Source organism: Peromyscus eremicus, chromosome 3, assembly GCF_949786415.1.
Source record: "Peromyscus eremicus chromosome 3, PerEre_H2_v1, whole genome shotgun sequence".
NCBI classification, from domain to species: Eukaryota; Metazoa; Chordata; class Mammalia; order Rodentia; family Cricetidae; genus Peromyscus; species Peromyscus eremicus.
The window spans coordinates 100,813,463-100,831,441 of record NC_081418.1 but is presented as its reverse complement, the minus strand read 5'-3'; the positions used below and the strand labels follow the sequence as shown (position 1 = coordinate 100,831,441).

The window sequence follows — 17,979 nt, the reverse complement described above, 5'->3', positions numbered from 1 at the left end:
ACCCTCAGCCTGCAGGGTGGCCCATTTGATAACTAGAAATGGAATTGCAAAATGTACTTATCTTTTTACTTCTTTCTTCCTTCACTTTGAGATTTTTCCAGTTCTAAAAAAAAAAAATCCCACTGATGATTAGAAATTATTGGAATAGCAGTTAATAATTGATGATTTACACATCAAAGTCTTTTTAAGATACAAAGTAGTTGTCTTAAATTGCTCTGTTCTGAATGGATAATATTTATTTATAAACACTTCTTAGCATTATTGCTATGCATTAAGTATGAAGAAATTTTTTTTCTTAGACAAAACCTTCTTTTTTTTCTTACCCTCAGGACTGTTTCATGGCATCTCTGTTGATTTGTGAGTAATCAGAAATGCAAATAGCCCCTCAGGAATCAAGCTAAAATCAAAGAAACATTACTTACAAATTTCAAGGAGTGTATCATGGAGTGCCAGACTGAGGGAAAGGGAAAACACCAGCACTGCTTGAATTTACTAGATAAAATTAAGACTATGAAAGAGTTAGAAGAAATGATTGATGTAGTGCTCATAGCAGAAGAGGAGAAGTTCCCTTGCCACAGACTGGTCCTCGCTGCCTTTAGTCCTTATTTCAAGGCTATGTTCACCTGTGGACTGCTCGAGTGCACTCAGAGGGAGGTCATACTCTATGACATCACAGCAGAAAGTGTCTCAGTGATACTAAACTACATGTACAGTGCAGTTCTGGAGATCAATAATGCCAACGTACAGACTGTAGCAATGGCTGCCTATTTTATGCAGATGGAAGAAGTCTTTAGTGTGTGCCAAAAATATATGATGGACCACATGGATGCCTCCAACTGCATAGGAATCTATTATTTTGCAAAACAGATCGGAGCAGAAGATTTATGTGATCAGTCAAAGAAGTATTTATATCAGCACTTTGCTGAGGTAAGCCTACATGGAGAAATACTAGACATTGAAGCTCACCAGCTTCTGGCACTTATTAAGTCTGATGATCTGAATATATCCAGAGAAGAGAGCATTCTGGACTTGGTTCTGAGATGGGTAAATCATAACCAAGCCTTGCGCACAGGGCATCTCGTTGAGCTTTTGAAGCAAGTCAGACTGGAACTTATAAATGCTTCCTTTCTAAGACAGGCCCTCAGAAGGAACACGATGCTCCTTTGTGATGGTAGTTGCATTGACATAATCCAGAATGCATTCAAAGCCATCAAGACACCCCAGCAGCACTCGCCTAATCTTCGCTATGGCATGGAGACCACCAGCCTGCTGCTTTGCATTGGGAACAATTCTTCTGGAATCAGATCACGGCACAGGAACTATGGGGACGCCAGTTTTTGTTATGACCCCGTGTCACGGAAGACCTATTTTATTTCATCACCCAAGTATGGGGAGGGTTTGGGAACAGTGTGCACTGGGGTAGTCATGGAAAACAATACTGTAATTGTGGCTGGAGAAGCAACTGCCTCTCGACTCTCTAGGCAAAAGAGCAAGAATATTGAAATTTATAGGTTTGTATCTCATAGCAGGTTTTGTATTTTTTGTTTTGTTTTGTTGAGTTAGGGCCTCATTATGTAGCCATGACTGGCCTGAAACTCTCTGTATAGGCCAGGCTGGCCTTGAGCTCACAAAAATCCACCTGCCTCTGCCTCCTCAGCAGTTTTTATATGTTTTTTTAAATCTTGTTTTGACATTAGCACTTGAAGAAGTACTGCTGAAGGGTCACAATTTAAATTAAATACAGTAAAAATTCTAGTATACATCTTTCATAAAGAGTAATATACAGAACATATTATATAGCTATGATGTCAATATAGCATATATAATATTATAACGAAGTCATTCATTTTTTAAAATTATTTTTCTTTGGTTTTTTGTTATTATTGTTTTGTTTGGCTGCTTTTAGACAATGCTAAGGATCAAACTCATGGCTTTGGCCATGCTGGGCAAGTGCTCTGTCACTGAGCTCCATCCACAGCCTGCCTTTTCCATTAATTGTCAAGATATAATTGAATTTTTAAAGACTTAAATATATCTATGTTATGATACGATTGTATTTTTCACTCTTGGCTTTAATTACCTATATGATCAGGCATAATATATATTATATAACTTATAATAACAAGAAAAGTTGTTTATATAAACTCTTCAATTTATTTTTTAGTTATTATTTAGAGTAGTAAGTAATTTTTTTAGGGTGGGGTCTTATGTATTCTAGGTTAACCTAAAATTCACTGTGTAGCTAAGGGTGACCTTGATCATCCTGCCTACACAAGTGCTGGTATGTCCAGTTTATGTGTGGGGGCTGAACCTAGGGCTTCCCTCATTCTAGGCAAACACTATGCCAACTGAACAAGGGATCTTGTTATGTAACCCAAACTAACCTCCAACCCCTACTTCCTTCACTTTCATGAGTGCTAAGCTTATAAGCATGTGACAACATGCCCAGCTAGAACTTTTTCTTAACCAGAAAATTTTCATTCTGTGCCCTCAATTTGTGAATCTTTCCTAAACCTTCAGCATTACAGAACTTTTGAAGAACCTTCAATTATAATAAGAGGAACAGGAACACCTGCTTAGACATAGTTATATAGATACTTAGTTACATAGTTACATAGATACCTGCTTAGACATAGGTACGTAAATCTGTATCTTATTTGTGAAAACACATTTACTTTATGATCTGTTTTCTGAGTGCTTACTGTTTAACTACATGAGTATGAAATATGGGCATAGAATAAGTACTAAGAAGTATAACTTTCCTTCAGGATCCTTTGCTTCTCAGATCCCTCTCATCAGGGTTAATTCATATTTTTCAATCATAATGTAATTCTTTGTGACGGTAAAGATGGAACAAAGAAGGAACTTAGAAGTCTACTATTTCTCCATCAGTTATTAGCACTACACATCTTTTCTGAGCCTTTTCTGTCTCTTACACAGCCATGGTTTAAGGAATGTATCTAATCTCCCCTAGTGGGGAAGGATTACAGAATCCTGGATAAATGATCTGGACCCACACCCATGGTGGCCAAGCATGTCACAGACTACAGGAGCATCCTTTCTCAGAATTATCAGTAGACTGCAAAGTAAATATGAAGGCCTTATGGGAAGAACAGGCTTTGGGTTTCCTGATAGGATTCTTGCAGTTCTGTTTCCTGGATGGCACATGCTTTGTGCTGGTACCCTTTCTATCTTGGGACCTTAATTAAAGAGCCTTGAGCTCTTCAGATATTTCTTTTCTTCCTCATCAAGATAGTCTACTGGTTTCTCACCAGAAATTATTGTTAATAAGCATCAACCCTGGTGTGTGTGTATGTGTGTGTGTATGTGTGTGTGTGTGTGTATGTGTGTGTGTGTGTGTGTGTGTGTGTGTGTGTGTGTTTCGGTTTTGAGCATTAAACATCTTTCACCTTCACTCTGAAAGCCCTCTTCCTTCCTGCAGCAATGTCTAACTGCATACCCCATCATTTCCTTTTTTAACTATCACAGACTTAGCCAGGTTCCTGGCACCAAACAGCTCCTCCACATTGGTCAGAATTAGGGTAAAAGTTACTAGTTTCTGCCACCTTTACCTTTTATGTAAAATTGTCAGAAAGATGAGTAGTCAGGTTATCAGAAGCATTGCTTTGCACTTAAATGAGACATCCTTCCTCATAATTAGTCACTACAGTGAACTCTAGAGAGCACTGAGAGTCCTGTTTCCCTGAGATCCTTGTCTCACAAGACTCTTTATCTGGCATCACTATAGGTCACTTTGGTGCCAATTTTGTGATAAATAGGGGAAACCAAATGTCCTATGGTGTGTCCCTGCAATATTATTTTATAATAATACTTCCATAATTTTAATATCATAACTTCTTATCAATTTAATCTTTACCCAGATGTTCTTCAGATTGCCTGTGTTGTACAGTATAGATGCCCATGCATCCATGCAGGTGTATTTCTTCTTGAGTTAAAGTAGGAAATAGACAAACAGCCTGGTAGGCCGGTTCTTTCCATCTTCTCCTTTTATCTTCCCACTTTGGCATATGAAATAAGTGAGCATGTATTTATTTATTTTTACTTTTTTGGTTTTTTGAGACAGGGTTTCTCTGTGTAGCTCTGGCTATCCTGGAACTCACTCTGCAGACCAGGCTGGCCTTGAACTCAGAGATCCTCCTGCCTCTGCCTCTCGAGTGTTGGGATCAAAGATATGTGCCACTACTGCCCAATAAGTGAGCATGTAAATGCCATCTTTAAACTATCAACCTGTTGGCACTGAGTGCTCTTGTCACTGTTACTTTCTTTTTTTTATGTCATATCTATTTCCTAGTCACAAGTTTTATAGTTTTATCTAAGCATTTTATCTCCCCATTTACAGTTCTAACTGTTGAAACAAAAATCAGATTAGCAGGTTATTTAGAAAACCATCCTCAACCGTCATAGTACCAATTTCATCCTACCATGTTTTCTTAAACTATGCCTCAGAAAACCCAAACCCATTTTTGGTTCTATTTGTATATTCACTCAGTTAACTTTACTTTAGCATATTGGTAAGATCTTTCTTATCTTTGAAAAAATCCATAAATTAAAAATTAGTGAAAATATTCCTTGTGATTCCAGGAACTCGGACTTCCTTTTTAGGATTGCATAGAAGACAGGCACTGGAAAGTTTGAGAAATCTCTGCATTCAACTGTGACAAGCCACACATGCCTCTATGAAAGGAATATGCCTTTCAGCTTCCCTGTCAAGCCTGAAGCAGAATGTTCTCTGGGGAATGTGAGAGCTGGCCCAGAACAAGTGGGAGAGACTCTGATTAGATGACTAACTGTAGAGTGTTCCTTAAAAACTGTACTCTGTACAAAGCACACATAAATGCTCCAGGCTTGATCTTGTTTCCAAGCAGAACACCTGTTTTCTTACTTTCCATGTTCCTGGGTTTTGTGTTTTTGTTCCACGTACACTTTTCTAGATTTTTCTGAGACATTTAATTTCAGATATTTTATCCCACTATCCCCATATGTATTTTTGTCTTTCTCATACCAAATGTCTCAAATTACAATTGGAAAAAATATAGTTACAAGCCAAGCATGGTGGCACAAGTCTATAACCAAGCATTTGAGAGGCAAGAGGATGGCAAGTTCTAGGCCAATTTGGGCTAAATACTGAGACTACAGATGGATTTTAACACAATGCTCTTGATCAGTGTTAAACCAAAACTATAACTTAAATAGTGGCCAGGCAAGATGATGCACACCTTTAATCCCAACACTTGCGATGCTGAGAGCAGCCTACCCTATAGCCAAGGCCAGCCTGGTCTATAGCCAGAGCTACACAGAAAGACCCTGTCTTTAAAAAAATTCTACCTATGTACAATTTACAGCTAGAAATTCTAAATTGGGATACTTTTTAGATTCTCTGCCTAAAACCATGAATTCTTTAATGTTGTACTAAAATGCTATTTCTTTTTTAAATATTCAGGATATTTTGTATCTTTGTCTCTTTATTCATTTATGTTAAGGTTAAAACTGATTTTCTGAAAGATTTTCCTGTTTCTGATTTTCTTTCCCAGAATTAGGAAATGTTAAAAACTAGTCTGGGTTAAGGTATACTCTTTCTACATGTCTATTTTTCCTAAAATTCTTCAGGGAGATGAAGAATATGTTTCAGCATATTATGTTTTGTTCATTGATCCTTGGGGGGGAAAGAAAGCAAATATATATTACTGTCTTGTGTTAATTATCTGTTTCTCCTCCAATTAGAAGAGTCAGGTCATATTGTTTTGTGTTGGGAAAAAAAAAAAACCTAAATGTGTTTCTTGGGTGAGTTGTTGCCATGGTAACTCTAATCCTGGTTCTCTCTCTCTCTCTCTCTCTCTCTCTCTCTCTCTCTCTCTCTCTCTGTTAACTTGCAGGTATCATGATAGAGGAAACCAGTTTTGGGAAAAGTTATGCACAGCTGAATTTCGAGAGCTCTATGCTCTGGGCAGCATCCATAATGACCTCTATGTCATAGGAGGACAGATGAAGATTAAAAACCAGTACCTCATTACAAACTGTGTTGATAAGTACTCCATAGACCAAGACAACTGGAAACGAGTGTGTCCCCTTCCACTGCAGTTGGCTTGTCATGCTGTGGTAACAGTGAACAAGAAACTCTATGTCATCGGAGGCTGGACCCCTCAGGTTAAGAAATTCCTTGCATACCTACCTGGTGTGTCTAGCTTTGCTGAAAAATGTGGCAGCTGTTGAGTACTAAAAGATTATGGCTTACATTTTGACAAAATGCTTTTTTTACCATATAATATAAACTTAAGTCTTGAAAGTGTCAAAGCAGTTTTAGCAAATTGATTTTTAAATGTGTTATTTATAGACATGGGTGCATTTAGTATTATTCGTGCTATGCTATGGACTTCATAATTCTTCCCCTACTGGCTGATTGGAAAATCTCCCTGTGCCAAGGGGTAACTGTAGTGAGCATCTAAGTAAGTGGAACAACTGGATCCTCATTCCAGTCTGCTGTCTGATGGCTGTGTGACCAGTGGCCACACTCCTAAGCCTTTTCTACATGTAGGATTCTTGCTGCAGGGGCTGGGGAAGTGTTTCAGTTGGGAAGATGCTTGTGCAAGCATGAGAACCTGAGTTTGATTCCTGGCACCCACGTAAATGCCTGTAATCCCAGCACTGAGGAAACAGAGACAGGAGGACCTGTGGGGCTTGCTGGCTAGCCAGTCTAGTCAAATTGGCAAACTCCAGACTTGACGAGCTACCTTGTCTCAAAAACGTAAGGTAGACCCTCCTGAGGAACACCTGGGCTTAACATCTGGCCTGCATATGCACATGTACATGAACACCCACATTCACCATAAGTACAAACACACACACACACACACACACACACACACACACACACACACACAGGTTCTTACTATAAATGGAAAACCAGAATATTGATTCTGTAGTGTCACCATCATTTCCAAGAAAGTGTGTTGTGACTGTAAACACAATCTGTTGATACTATTGAAGGCCAGAGAAGTGAAGGCAAGCCAATACAGAGGTCAGCAGTATGACCACAGTGGCCCTGTGTCCTTTTGAGGGTCCTCCTGGGCCTTTGGCATTTACAGTGGTGTCTTCCCAGCTGCCCTGTGCTCCTGCCTTCCAGTTTTTCCAATACAGATTATGCTCATTCCATGGCTGCCCTGCGATGTAAATTTATTTTTCCTGTATTTTCTCTTATTTTATCAGATTTGCCTCATGATAAAACTCATGCTTTTGCATTCCCTTTATAAGTTTGGAAAACTTTATTCTTATGTTTATATTCATGCTGTAGATCAAACATGGTACAGATTTCATCACAGTGAGAAGCTAGAAGCTGACATTATCTGTAGTTTCATTTTCCAAAACTATCCACCTTCACAGTGAATTTGCATGAACAAGCCCTCAAAACAACTTGGAAGCTTTGCTTTACTAATGTGGAGATTAAATACCTAAAACAGGAGAAAGTAAGCAATAAAGAAAATAGTTGCTAATTTGCCGTCTCTGAATGAGTATTGTGTAATGAGGCAATCTCACTGAGCTTCGGACACAGCGCATGAAACGGGGCTTTGAGTGCCCACACTGCCATCATTCCCACTGTCTTTAAAGCCTAGACTAAAGTGAAGTGCATGTAACGTTCCTAAGGGGGCAGCTATTTCTTTGTCGAAAACTTGGACCCAAAAAGGGGACACATAAATTCTTAGCTTGAAGTTGTTATAAAGTTCCAGATATCATAAATAAAAATAACATTATTTTACCTGAAGCTTGTGGGTAGAAGCTGCTTGTATCTATGTAAGAATAAAATTATTCAATTTTTACTATCTAATCATTAAATAAATATACAAATATATAACATAAGTGAATATGTAAACAAAACTCCAAGTAATTTATGCTAAACCTATTATCTTGAAAATTGAAATCAGGTTATTTACATATGACTTATAATTGTGGTCTAAAATCCTCTAATTACTAAAACAGTAGAAGTGTTTTGAATTATTAAAGTTAGTTCTTCATGAATATTGTTAAAATTCACAACTATGAAGTTTGGTGAGGTTAGGGTTTACTTTACACTGTTCAAGAGAGCATGCTTTGCTTTTTTTTTTAAAGATCTTGTGGTTGATTCATTTTTTGGTGTCTAAATGTGAAAATCACTGATTGCTATAAACCAGCACGTTAGCCCATTGCACATATAAATCCCTCTGATGTTGACAGAGTACTTACAACCCTGAGTCTCAGGACTTGGCAAGTCTGAGTCTGAATGAGACAGTTAACCTCCATTCATCTCCTCTGCTGTCTGCTTTGATTAATTGTGTTCACATGCTCACAAAAGCCTCTAAGTGGTCTGTTGTTACATTCGCTGTCATATTTCATACAGATGGATCTTCCTGATGAAGAGCCTGATCGATTAAGCAACAAACTGTTGCAATATGACCCCAGCCAAGATCAATGGAGAGAGCGGGCACCCATGCAGTACTCTAAGTACCGGTTCAGTGCAGCCGTTGTCAACAGTGAGATCTATGTTCTGGGTAAGTAGTAGATTGCTCAGGGTATGGCCGCTTTCATTACTTCAACAGTTTACTCGTGGAAAAACAAGTTTCGCTTTTTTTGTGTGTCCCAGTTCAAATACACATGCGTAACTGGCCAAAAGGTATTTCTTATTTTCTGGAGTACAAGCCAATTAAGTCAAAGTGCATTGGCTTTGAGGGCAAAACTATTTTTGTGACATCTTCAAGGGCCTTGGAATGCAAAAGCAGCAGTGATCTGTCCTATGGGACATAGACTGGTGAAGTAGAAGTCTTTGTCCAATTTTAGTTGGTGAAATGTGGGCTTTTGCAGCCAACTGCGGTTGTGTTGTGAAAGAGAAAGCCGCAGCAGGGTAGACTATGCCACAGATTTTGCCAGTTCTCTTCAATTTGCCTAACCCTCCAAATTTCTGAAGACATACTACCAAGTAACTTTTCCATGAATGCGTTTCCCCCTCCTCTCTTGAATATGTGTGATCAGTACTACCCCTCGGGCTGGTGAAAGACTACAGTTCACTAGAAATTCCAACAGTTGGTAAGAATTCCAGACATCTGCGGTAGGTCCCTTCCCACCTCACTCCCTGCGTCTTCCTGCTTCTTCAGGTCTTAGTCTTCAGAATGTGTTTTCTCCCTGACATCACCCCCTATCACCCCCACCTCCCCAGAGGATGGGGGGACCGGGGCATGCTGCGGCTGACTGGACTGCTGAGTCTTAGTCCTTCCACCCGCATGACGGCTGACTGGAGAACAGGGAGGTGATAAGAGGCAAAGAAATGGCAGAAAAGATGAGCTCTGGGGTGAAAGCAAGCCAGGCCTCTAAGGGAGACAATGAAAAAAAACCCACCATGAAATGAAGGCTGTTATCTTGGGCTGTTTTCACAGCGTGAAGCAGAGCAATTCATATACTCAAATATTAAAATTGTTTTATTTAAGAACAATTGTGCAACATAATTTATGATTACCTCAGTTAAGAGACTCACGATTATAATTAAGGTTTTCCTCTAGATAAATAATCCCTTTCTTTGTTATAACCAGAAGGAGAGCTTCCCCTAACAAAGAAACTCAACTGGGCTAGATGTGTAATAAAAATGATAGTGTCTTTCAGATGGCTGTGGGAAAGGGCACTTTAGAGGCAACCTGAGAAGCCCACTCCTCATCGCATGGACAAATGTCCACTGGGTGAACAAAAGGGAAATTTAAAGAGACCGACAGCATTTCCATCGGTAGAAAAAGAGTGTATGGACTGTGCTTCGGGAAGGTGCAGGAAAGACTGGGGAGGACGAGTGGTGGCAGCAGCAGCTCGGGGTGAGAAAGAGGGTGCCGGGAAAGGAGGGCAGGAGCAGTGGGGATAGGAGAGCCCCGGTGTGGACGGAGCTAAGATGGCGGTGCAGGCGCAGGGCTCCCTTGCTTTTCGTGTCCCAGTGACCAAACCCCCGACAGCAGCAACTGAACGGAGGGAAGGGTTAGTGTGACTTGGGGTTTCAGAGGGATTCCAGTCCACTCTAAAAGGGACATCAGCGTGGTCTGTGGCCGGGGGAGGCGGTGGTAGTTCACATGGGATGAACCAGGAAGCAAAACTGTGGCAAGAACCAGAGGTGGCTATGACCTTCAAGTCCCACCTCAAGTAATCTACTTCAGCCAGGCAGACCCTGCCTCCTAAAGGCCCCACAGCCTTGAAAAAAGCACCACCAGCTGGGGGTCAAGCCTTCAAATGCAAGCCTGTGGAGGACATTTCAAATTGAAACCATATCAACTAGGTACCACATTATGAAGGCCATGGATGAACAATTAAGAAAACATAGTAAAATCGGGCGGTTGGTGGTGCACGCCTTTAATCCCAGTACTGGGGAGGCAGAGGCAGGTAGATCTCTGTGAGTTTGAGGCCAGTGTGGTCTATAGAGCAAATTCCAGGACAGCTAAGGTTACATAGAGAAACTCTGTCTCATAAAACAAAACAAACAAACCAAAATGTAGTTGCTTTGCCAGGTGGTGGTGGTGCATGCCCTTAATCCTAGCATTCAGGAGGCAGAGGCAGGGGGATATCTTTAAGTTCGAGACCACCCTGGTCTACAGAGTGAAGTTCCAGGGCAACCTGAACTACACAGAGAAACCCTGTCTCCAAAAAAAAAAAAAGAAAAAAGAAAAAAAAAGAAAGAAAGAAAAGAAAAGAAAATATAATGAACAGTGAGAAACCACACAGTAGCAACTTGATTGAAGGATGTTTGGGGAGATCAAAGGCCAGGAGAAGCTGGAAGTGGGGAGACCAACTAGTAACTTAGAGTCTTGCTTCTAGATTCCCAGAACCCAGAACCAGATTCATGATCATGCAGTAAGCTTTGCCGTATGTAAAATTCACCCCCAAGTCACCTGGCCCAGCATTTGTGCTTAATCCTAAACTTACATATAAGCTTTGAAGTGAAGTGAAACTCCGTTGTTGTCATTTCTGTAGCTTGGTGCAGAGTTGTTCGCTCTGTGTGTAATTGGAATTGAGACAAATATACACAACCCTGAAGTTGTTGGTTTGGATGAGTCACAGATACCTTGTCTGCTTTAGGGTAGCTACATATACCCCCACTGTGCTTGGAGATCCCTGCCAATTACTGTGAAAATAGGTCCTCTCCTTACGCTCTAGTGGATTTAATACCCACCACCTCCTGGATAGACTGCAGAGTATCTCCCAAAGAGCCCCCAGTGGCTCCTCCTTACCAGAGAGGCGGCAGTACATTAATGTGAGGAAGGCTTCAGCCTCAGAGTTGAGGGGAACTAAATTCTTGGCTTCAACCTGACTCTGGTCTAGTAAATATTTTATTATTGTAAGATTAGTTATAACAGTTAAGTAAGATGTATGTCAGGTACCTGCTTTGTAAGCGTAACAGGCTTCCATTGAGCCCCTTGATATTACAGATGGTTCTCATGAGGATGTGCACTGTCCCCCAAAGTCTTATATGTTGAAGGCCTAGCCACCAGCCTGTAGCACTGTTATGAAATAATAGGAATACTAGAAGGCAGGGCCTCATTAGGCTGTGGTGTCTAAGGGCCTGACTGGAAAGTCTATTCCAGGCAAATTCTAACTAAATGATGACGTAGCTGTATTGATGTTAGACTTTTAACCACAAATCTAGTTTCCATCTGAGGCAAATAGAACAAGCATTGTCACCCTGCCTTCCCACTGAACAGCGCTGCAGAGCATGACCAACATGCAGACAAAAGACATTTGCTGGCCGGGCGGTGGTGGCGCACGCCTTTAATCCCAGCACTCGGGAGGCAGAGCCAGGCGGATCTCTGTGAGTTCGAGGCCAGCCTGGGCTACCAAGTGAGTTCCAGGAGAGGCACAAAGCTACACAGAGAAACCTTGTCTCAAGAAAAAAAAAAAAAAAGACATTTGCTATATGTGCATCAGGAAGGAGCAATCCTGCACCTGACCGGTTTAAAGTTGAAGGGGTCACAAGGAGGGAGGGGAAGGAGAGAGAAGACAAGAGAGGGAGAGAGAGGAGAGGCGATCATTGTTATCTCTAGGATTTAATAAGCCCCAGAGTTGTATGATCAGAATACCCAGGGTACAATCCATTCTTATTCAGCAGACAAAAAAAAAAAAAAAAAAAAAAAAATCCTGGAAAACCTTGAATCACTTGGAAAAAGCACCAGTAATGACAGAAAAGACATAAATACATGAGTCATCTTCCTTTTTTTTTTCCCCCAGTATTTCGAGACAGGGTTTCTCTGTATAGCCCTGGCTGTCCTGGAACTCACTTTGTAGACTAGGCTGGCCTCCAACTCACAGAAAGAGATCTGCCTGCTTCTGCCTCCTGAAATTAAAGGTGTGCACCACCATGCCGGGCATGAGTCATCTTTCAAAGGCCTTAAAGCAGTTACTCTAAAATACTAAAATATACATATGTATATGTGTACTTATATATAATGAACATTCTTGAAATACTAAAATAGAAAGACCTCTAGTCAGGCGGTGGTGGCTCACACCTTTAATCCCAGCACTCGGGAGGAGAGCCAGGCAGATCTCTGTGAGTTTGAGGCCAGCCTGGGCTACAAAGCGAGTTCCAGGAAAGGCGCAAAGCTACACAGAGAAACCCTGTGTCGAAAAACCAAAAAAAAAAAAAAAAGAAAGAAAGAAAAGAAAGAAAAAGAAAAACCTCAGCAAGGAAATAGGAGATACAAAGGAAAACAAAGTAGAAATTTTTAAACAGGAAATAGTGTTCCACAAACCAAGAAGTTCAGGGGATGGATGCAAAAGCTGAGAGCAACCGACAGGGAAAAGAGTCAGCGACTGCAATGACTCATCGTAGAAGCTGGAGTCTGGGTAACAGAGGAAAGTGTTCAAATCTGAAGAGCCTCCTGGTTATGTCTCTGGGATCCCAAATCTCAAATACCAAAGTGTGGGCCCCTCAGAATCATTTAATAATGCCTTAAGAGCATTTGTTTTAAAGTTGTAAATTCACAGACTCAAGAAGTTGAACCAACCCCAAGTGGAATAAATCCATAAGACCCACGCTCGTATCACATTGCCAACTAGCAGCAGAAAACAAAGAGGGGGGAAAAAAAACCAAATAGGCAAAATCCCTGAATTGTCTACTGGGGAACACAGGCTGGATAACTAGAGATTTCTGCCCAGAAACCAGGAAAGCTAGGAGTTGAGCAAACACAGCAAAAGTGCTAACAGAGAACCATCCACCTAGAATTCTGCATTCCTCCGAAAGCCTCCTTCATGAGTGGGCGTACATTAACGTATTCAAAGACAAAGGAAAGCTAAGACACTGAATACGAATGTGTCTGCTAAGGGAAGTCGGATAGAAGGAAAAGGTGCCAAGTGAAAACCCAGAACACCAGGATGGAATGAGCTCAGTAGAGACGGCAAATGTCTGGACAAGTGGAATGTTCTGCTCTGGAGATCTTAAACATGTTTGCAGATTGAAAGTAAAAAGTATTATATTTAACAGTTTTCAGTGTATATAGACATGAAAATGTGACAGATTTATAAAGCATAAGAGGATACATGGGGGACCTGTAAAGCACTGGTTCCTAGTAGACTATGAAATATTAAGTACATATTTTTTTTGAGGGCTGTGTCTCACACCTGTAATCCTTAAACTTGGAAAGCTGGGGCAGGAGGATTGCTACAAGTTGAGTTGAGGACAGCATGGACTACAGTATAAGACTCTGTCTCAAAATAATAAGACAAAAAAAGTACATATTTCATAATCCTTAAAGAAAAACTATTAAAAGGAATACTGCAGAATTTCAGTAAATACATGAAGTGACTGAGAGATGCTGAGGTGCTCTGTTGTGAGGCAGTTCTGTGCCCTTTGGCTGCTCTCTCTCTCTCCATTTCCCCTACCTCTCCAGCTCTGGTAGCCACTTATTCAGCCTTTTCTGATTCCACATGTGAAAAGTGCTGTGGAATTTGTCTGCTTCTTGCTTATTTCATTTAGTGCACTGTCCTCCAGCCTCACCCATGTTGTTACAGATGCCAGGATCTCCTTTTATTTATTTTTCCCTGTGTATGTGTGCATATGCTGTGTTTATATATGTAATATGTGTGGGGTGGAGGAGGGAGAGAGAACGTGCCTCGTGTGAGGTCAGAGGACAACCCTGGGTGTTGGTCCTTGCCTTCCACCTTGTTTGGAGGCCTTGCCTCCGTGTTCTTCTGCCTTCTTCACCAGGCCTGCTAGGTGCAAGCTTCTGGGGATTCTCCTGTCTCTACCTGCCCCCAACTTCCTGTAGCTGCGCCCCGATTACAGGTCTGCCACTTCACTCATTCTGTATGTGTATTCTGGGGATTTGAATGCAGGTCCTTGTGCTTGTGCTGCAAAGATTCTGCCCTCTGAGCCTTCTCCTCGCACAGAGGTCCCTTCCTAAACCTCAGTAATACTTGGTTTCTAGCTGGTCACTCGTTTACAGACACTTAGGCTGTCTGTCTGTATCTTAGCTATTGTGAGAAGAGCTGCAGCACAAGAACACACATAGTGCTCTGAAGTACTTTCATTCCCCCCAGAGGAGGAATTTCCCAGAAGAAGGATTCAGTGTACCGGTATTTTCACTTTTTAGGAATCTCAATACTGTCTTCCATAGGCTGTAGCAATTGTCATTGCTGCAGACCATGTGCAAGTCCCCTGCTTCCCCACATCCTGCCGACACCTACCTTTTAGCTTTTGGACAACAAGCTTCCTAACAGGTGTGAGAGGTGAGACCTCACTGTGGTTTTGACATACTGAGTGCCTTTCCTTGTGTCTGTTGGACATGGTATGTCTCCTTTTGGGGGAAAAAGTTTATTTATGTCTTTTGCTCTTTTTTTAATATATTTTATATTATATTTATGTGCATTTGTGTTTTTGCCATGGATGTCAGAGTCCCCTGAAACTGGAGTTACAGACAGGTCTGAGCTGCCATGTGGGTGCTGGGAATTGAACTCGAGTCCTCTGGAAGAAGAATCAGCACTCTTGACCCCTGAGCCATCTCTCCAGCATGTCTTTTGCTCTTTTTAAGCAGGTTGTTTAGGTTCTTTACTACTGGGTTATATAAGTTCTTTATGTATTTTGAATATTCGCTTATTGTTACATATTTGCTTTCAAAATACTTTTTTAACTTTATTAGTTGTTTCTTTTGTCATACAGAAGCTTTTTGGTTTGATGTAGTCTGTTTTCTTTTTCTTTATTACCTCAGGTTTGGGCATCATATTATTTTCAAAGCCAATGTGAAGCAGCCTTTTCCTGTGTTCTCTTCTATAATTTTTATGGCTTCAGGTCTTATGTTTTGGCCTTTGATCCATTTGAGTTGATTTTTGTGTATGGTACAAGAAAAGGGTCCAGTTTTTTACATGTAAGCATACAGTACTCCAAGCAGCATTTGTTGAAGAAACTCTCCTCTCCCCCATTGTGTATTCCTAGAATTTAACCATATGTTCAGCTTTATTTCTGAGATCTCTGTTCTGTTCTGTGGGCTATGTGTGTATTTTTGTGTCAGAACCACACTGTTTTGATCACTGTAGCTTTGCAATGCAATCTGAAATCAGGAAATTGTGCGCCAGATTCATTATTTCTCAAGATAATTTGGAAAGTCAAGATCTTTTATGGTTCCATATGAAATTATGAAATTTATATATGAATTTTATATTATATATATTTTATATATGAATTTATTGTTCCATAAAACTTATGTGAACAATGTTGGGATTTTAATGAAGATTGCTTTGAATCCTTATGTCACTTCATGTAATATACAAAAATTAATTCTCTTAATGTATGAACATGGAATCTTTTTCCATTTATTTGTATCTTCCTTGGTTTCTTTCATCTGTGTTTTGTAGGTTTCATGGTTAAACTTATTAACTATTTTATCCTTTTCAATGCTATGACATATCGAATTGCCTTTTCAGATAAGATGTTCTTAGCACAAAGAAACACATTAATTTTTCTGCATTGATTTTGTTTCCTAAAACTTTATTCAGCTTGTTAGTTCTAAAAGTTTTTATGGATTCTTTGGAGTTTCTACACATAGGATTGTGTCATCTGCAAAAGGAGATCATTTTATTTATTTGTGGATGACTTATTTCATTTCTCATCTGTTTTCTCTCTTTTAAAAATTTTTTTAATTATGTGTGTGTGTGAGTGCCTGTAGGTTTGTGTACCTGATTGGGTGCAGTTGCTCTCAAAGGCCAAAAGAGGGCATCAGGGCATCAGATTTCCTGGAGCTGGAGTTACATATGATTATAACCCTCCAGATGTGGGTGCTAGGAACCAAAGCTGGGTGCCCTGGAGGAACACCAGGTTCTTAGCTGCTGAGCATCTCTCCGGCCCCTTCTTTGTTTTCTCTGACTAGTGCTTCAGTGCCCTGTTGTGTAGACGTAGGAAGAACGGCAGCCACGGCCCAGCCCAGTTCTCTTGGGAGAAGCTCTTCTTCCTCACTGATTACAGTACTGGCCCTAGGATCTTCACATAGCTTTCCCATTTAAGGAAATTTCTTTCTGCAAATTATGTTGAAAGTTTTATTTTTAAATTACAAGTAGATGTTGAACTTTGTCAAATGCTTTGTGTGCATCTACTAAAGTGATCACATGGTTTTAATTTTTCAGTCTTTTAATATTTATTTTGTGCAGGAATAATTAGCTTATCAAAGGTAATTCTTACTGTCCAAGGCAAACTGTTGATATTCTGTGAACAAGAGCTTATTTGGGGTAAACATTGGTTACCAAGCTGGGAATGGATTGCTGTCACTTAGAACTGTGGCTGATGTTTATTACTGAGGTGGCCAGGCCTACAGGAGGCTCAGTGGGGTGAGTCAGCTCACTGCATTTTAGAGGAGAGTGCCCCCCACCCCGCCCGCCCAAGGGCCCCGGAGGCACGTTCACTGGAGAAGGCTGTTGCTGCTTGATTAATCTTATCAGAAACTAGTCTGAGGCTGGCTTATTGAGTCTGTAGGGCACTTGCCTTTTCCTGGGAGTGTGGGGCTTTTGTATGTCCCTGTTTGGATTTTTTCATCAGTCAAGCAACAGGGAGACTGACAGGAGCTGTCCAGATACCCACCACTGCTGCTTATTTTCCTTACAGATGGGGTTTTGCTTGTGGGTCTGCATGTTGAACAACATGAGCACATCCTGCCTTTGTCTGTAAAGCATTTGTTGAAACATTTCTTAGGTCAGTTGGCTGTGTAGATTTAAGACTTGATAAACACATCTAACTGTGCAACGCTCTAGTTAACAGTTACAAAGAAAAGATGGGAGAGCAGTCTGGTGGAATGATGTGAAGTCAGGTCCCAGCAGCGCCCTCACGCTTCCTCAACAGTCCATCTGCCTTTCATCTGGCTTGGATAGAAATTGCTCTGACTTATCTGTGGTGCTAATCCAGGTTCAGATGAAGTGTCCACAATGGCAAAGACCTTCATAACAACAGAAAATTATAGGCTGTACTTTTGTTCATAAATACCTGAACAAAGGAATTTAACCTGGTTTTCTGTGTCCTGGGAGGCCTGGGATTAACTGTGTCAGTCAAAGTTAGGGGTAAATTTTGAGGACCACTAAAGGCGAGCACTCCTGTGTCTGGGATTATTAACCTTGGGACTCTGTTCTTGGTGTTCGTCTGTCTTAGGGAGGGCTTACCACTTTAACTTCCTCTCAGAGGACAAAGCCCCTAAAAGGACTATAGGGAATTAATTAGTCCTGGACCTGGTGGACATCACAGACCTGAGTCCCACATAGGGAAAGAGAAAAGCGTGTGATCTCTGTGAAGCAGTGGTACCTCTGATACTTGTCCTTGGGTCTTGTAGTGGTCACCATTCTATTCCAGGGAGATGTTATCCTCCCTCTCAATGCAAGCATACTTTTTATGTATTTTTATTTTATTTTATTTATTATTATTATTTATTTTATTTCACTTTGTATTTTATCAGTATTGCTAACATTGGTATAAAATGTCTCTATACCACATTCCAAATT

At 40.7% G+C, this 17,979-nt stretch overlaps 1 protein-coding gene across 2 annotated transcripts in view; it reads left to right on the top strand.

Annotated features, from left to right (window-relative positions):
* The first annotated feature begins 337 nt into the window (after nt 1–337).
* Nucleotides 338–17,979, top strand: part of Kbtbd12 (kelch repeat and BTB domain containing 12) — a 64,155-nt gene continuing 46,513 nt past the window's right edge. For both annotated transcript variants that reach the window (XM_059258169.1, XM_059258167.1), the window contains exons 1-3: nt 338–1,511; nt 5,895–6,165; nt 8,390–8,540. In XM_059258169.1, coding sequence (XP_059114152.1) covers nt 442–1,511; nt 5,895–6,165; nt 8,390–8,540 — 1,492 coding nt within the window. In that variant the 5' untranslated portion in view covers nt 338–441. The remainder of the gene's footprint in view (nt 1,512–5,894; nt 6,166–8,389; nt 8,541–17,979) is intronic.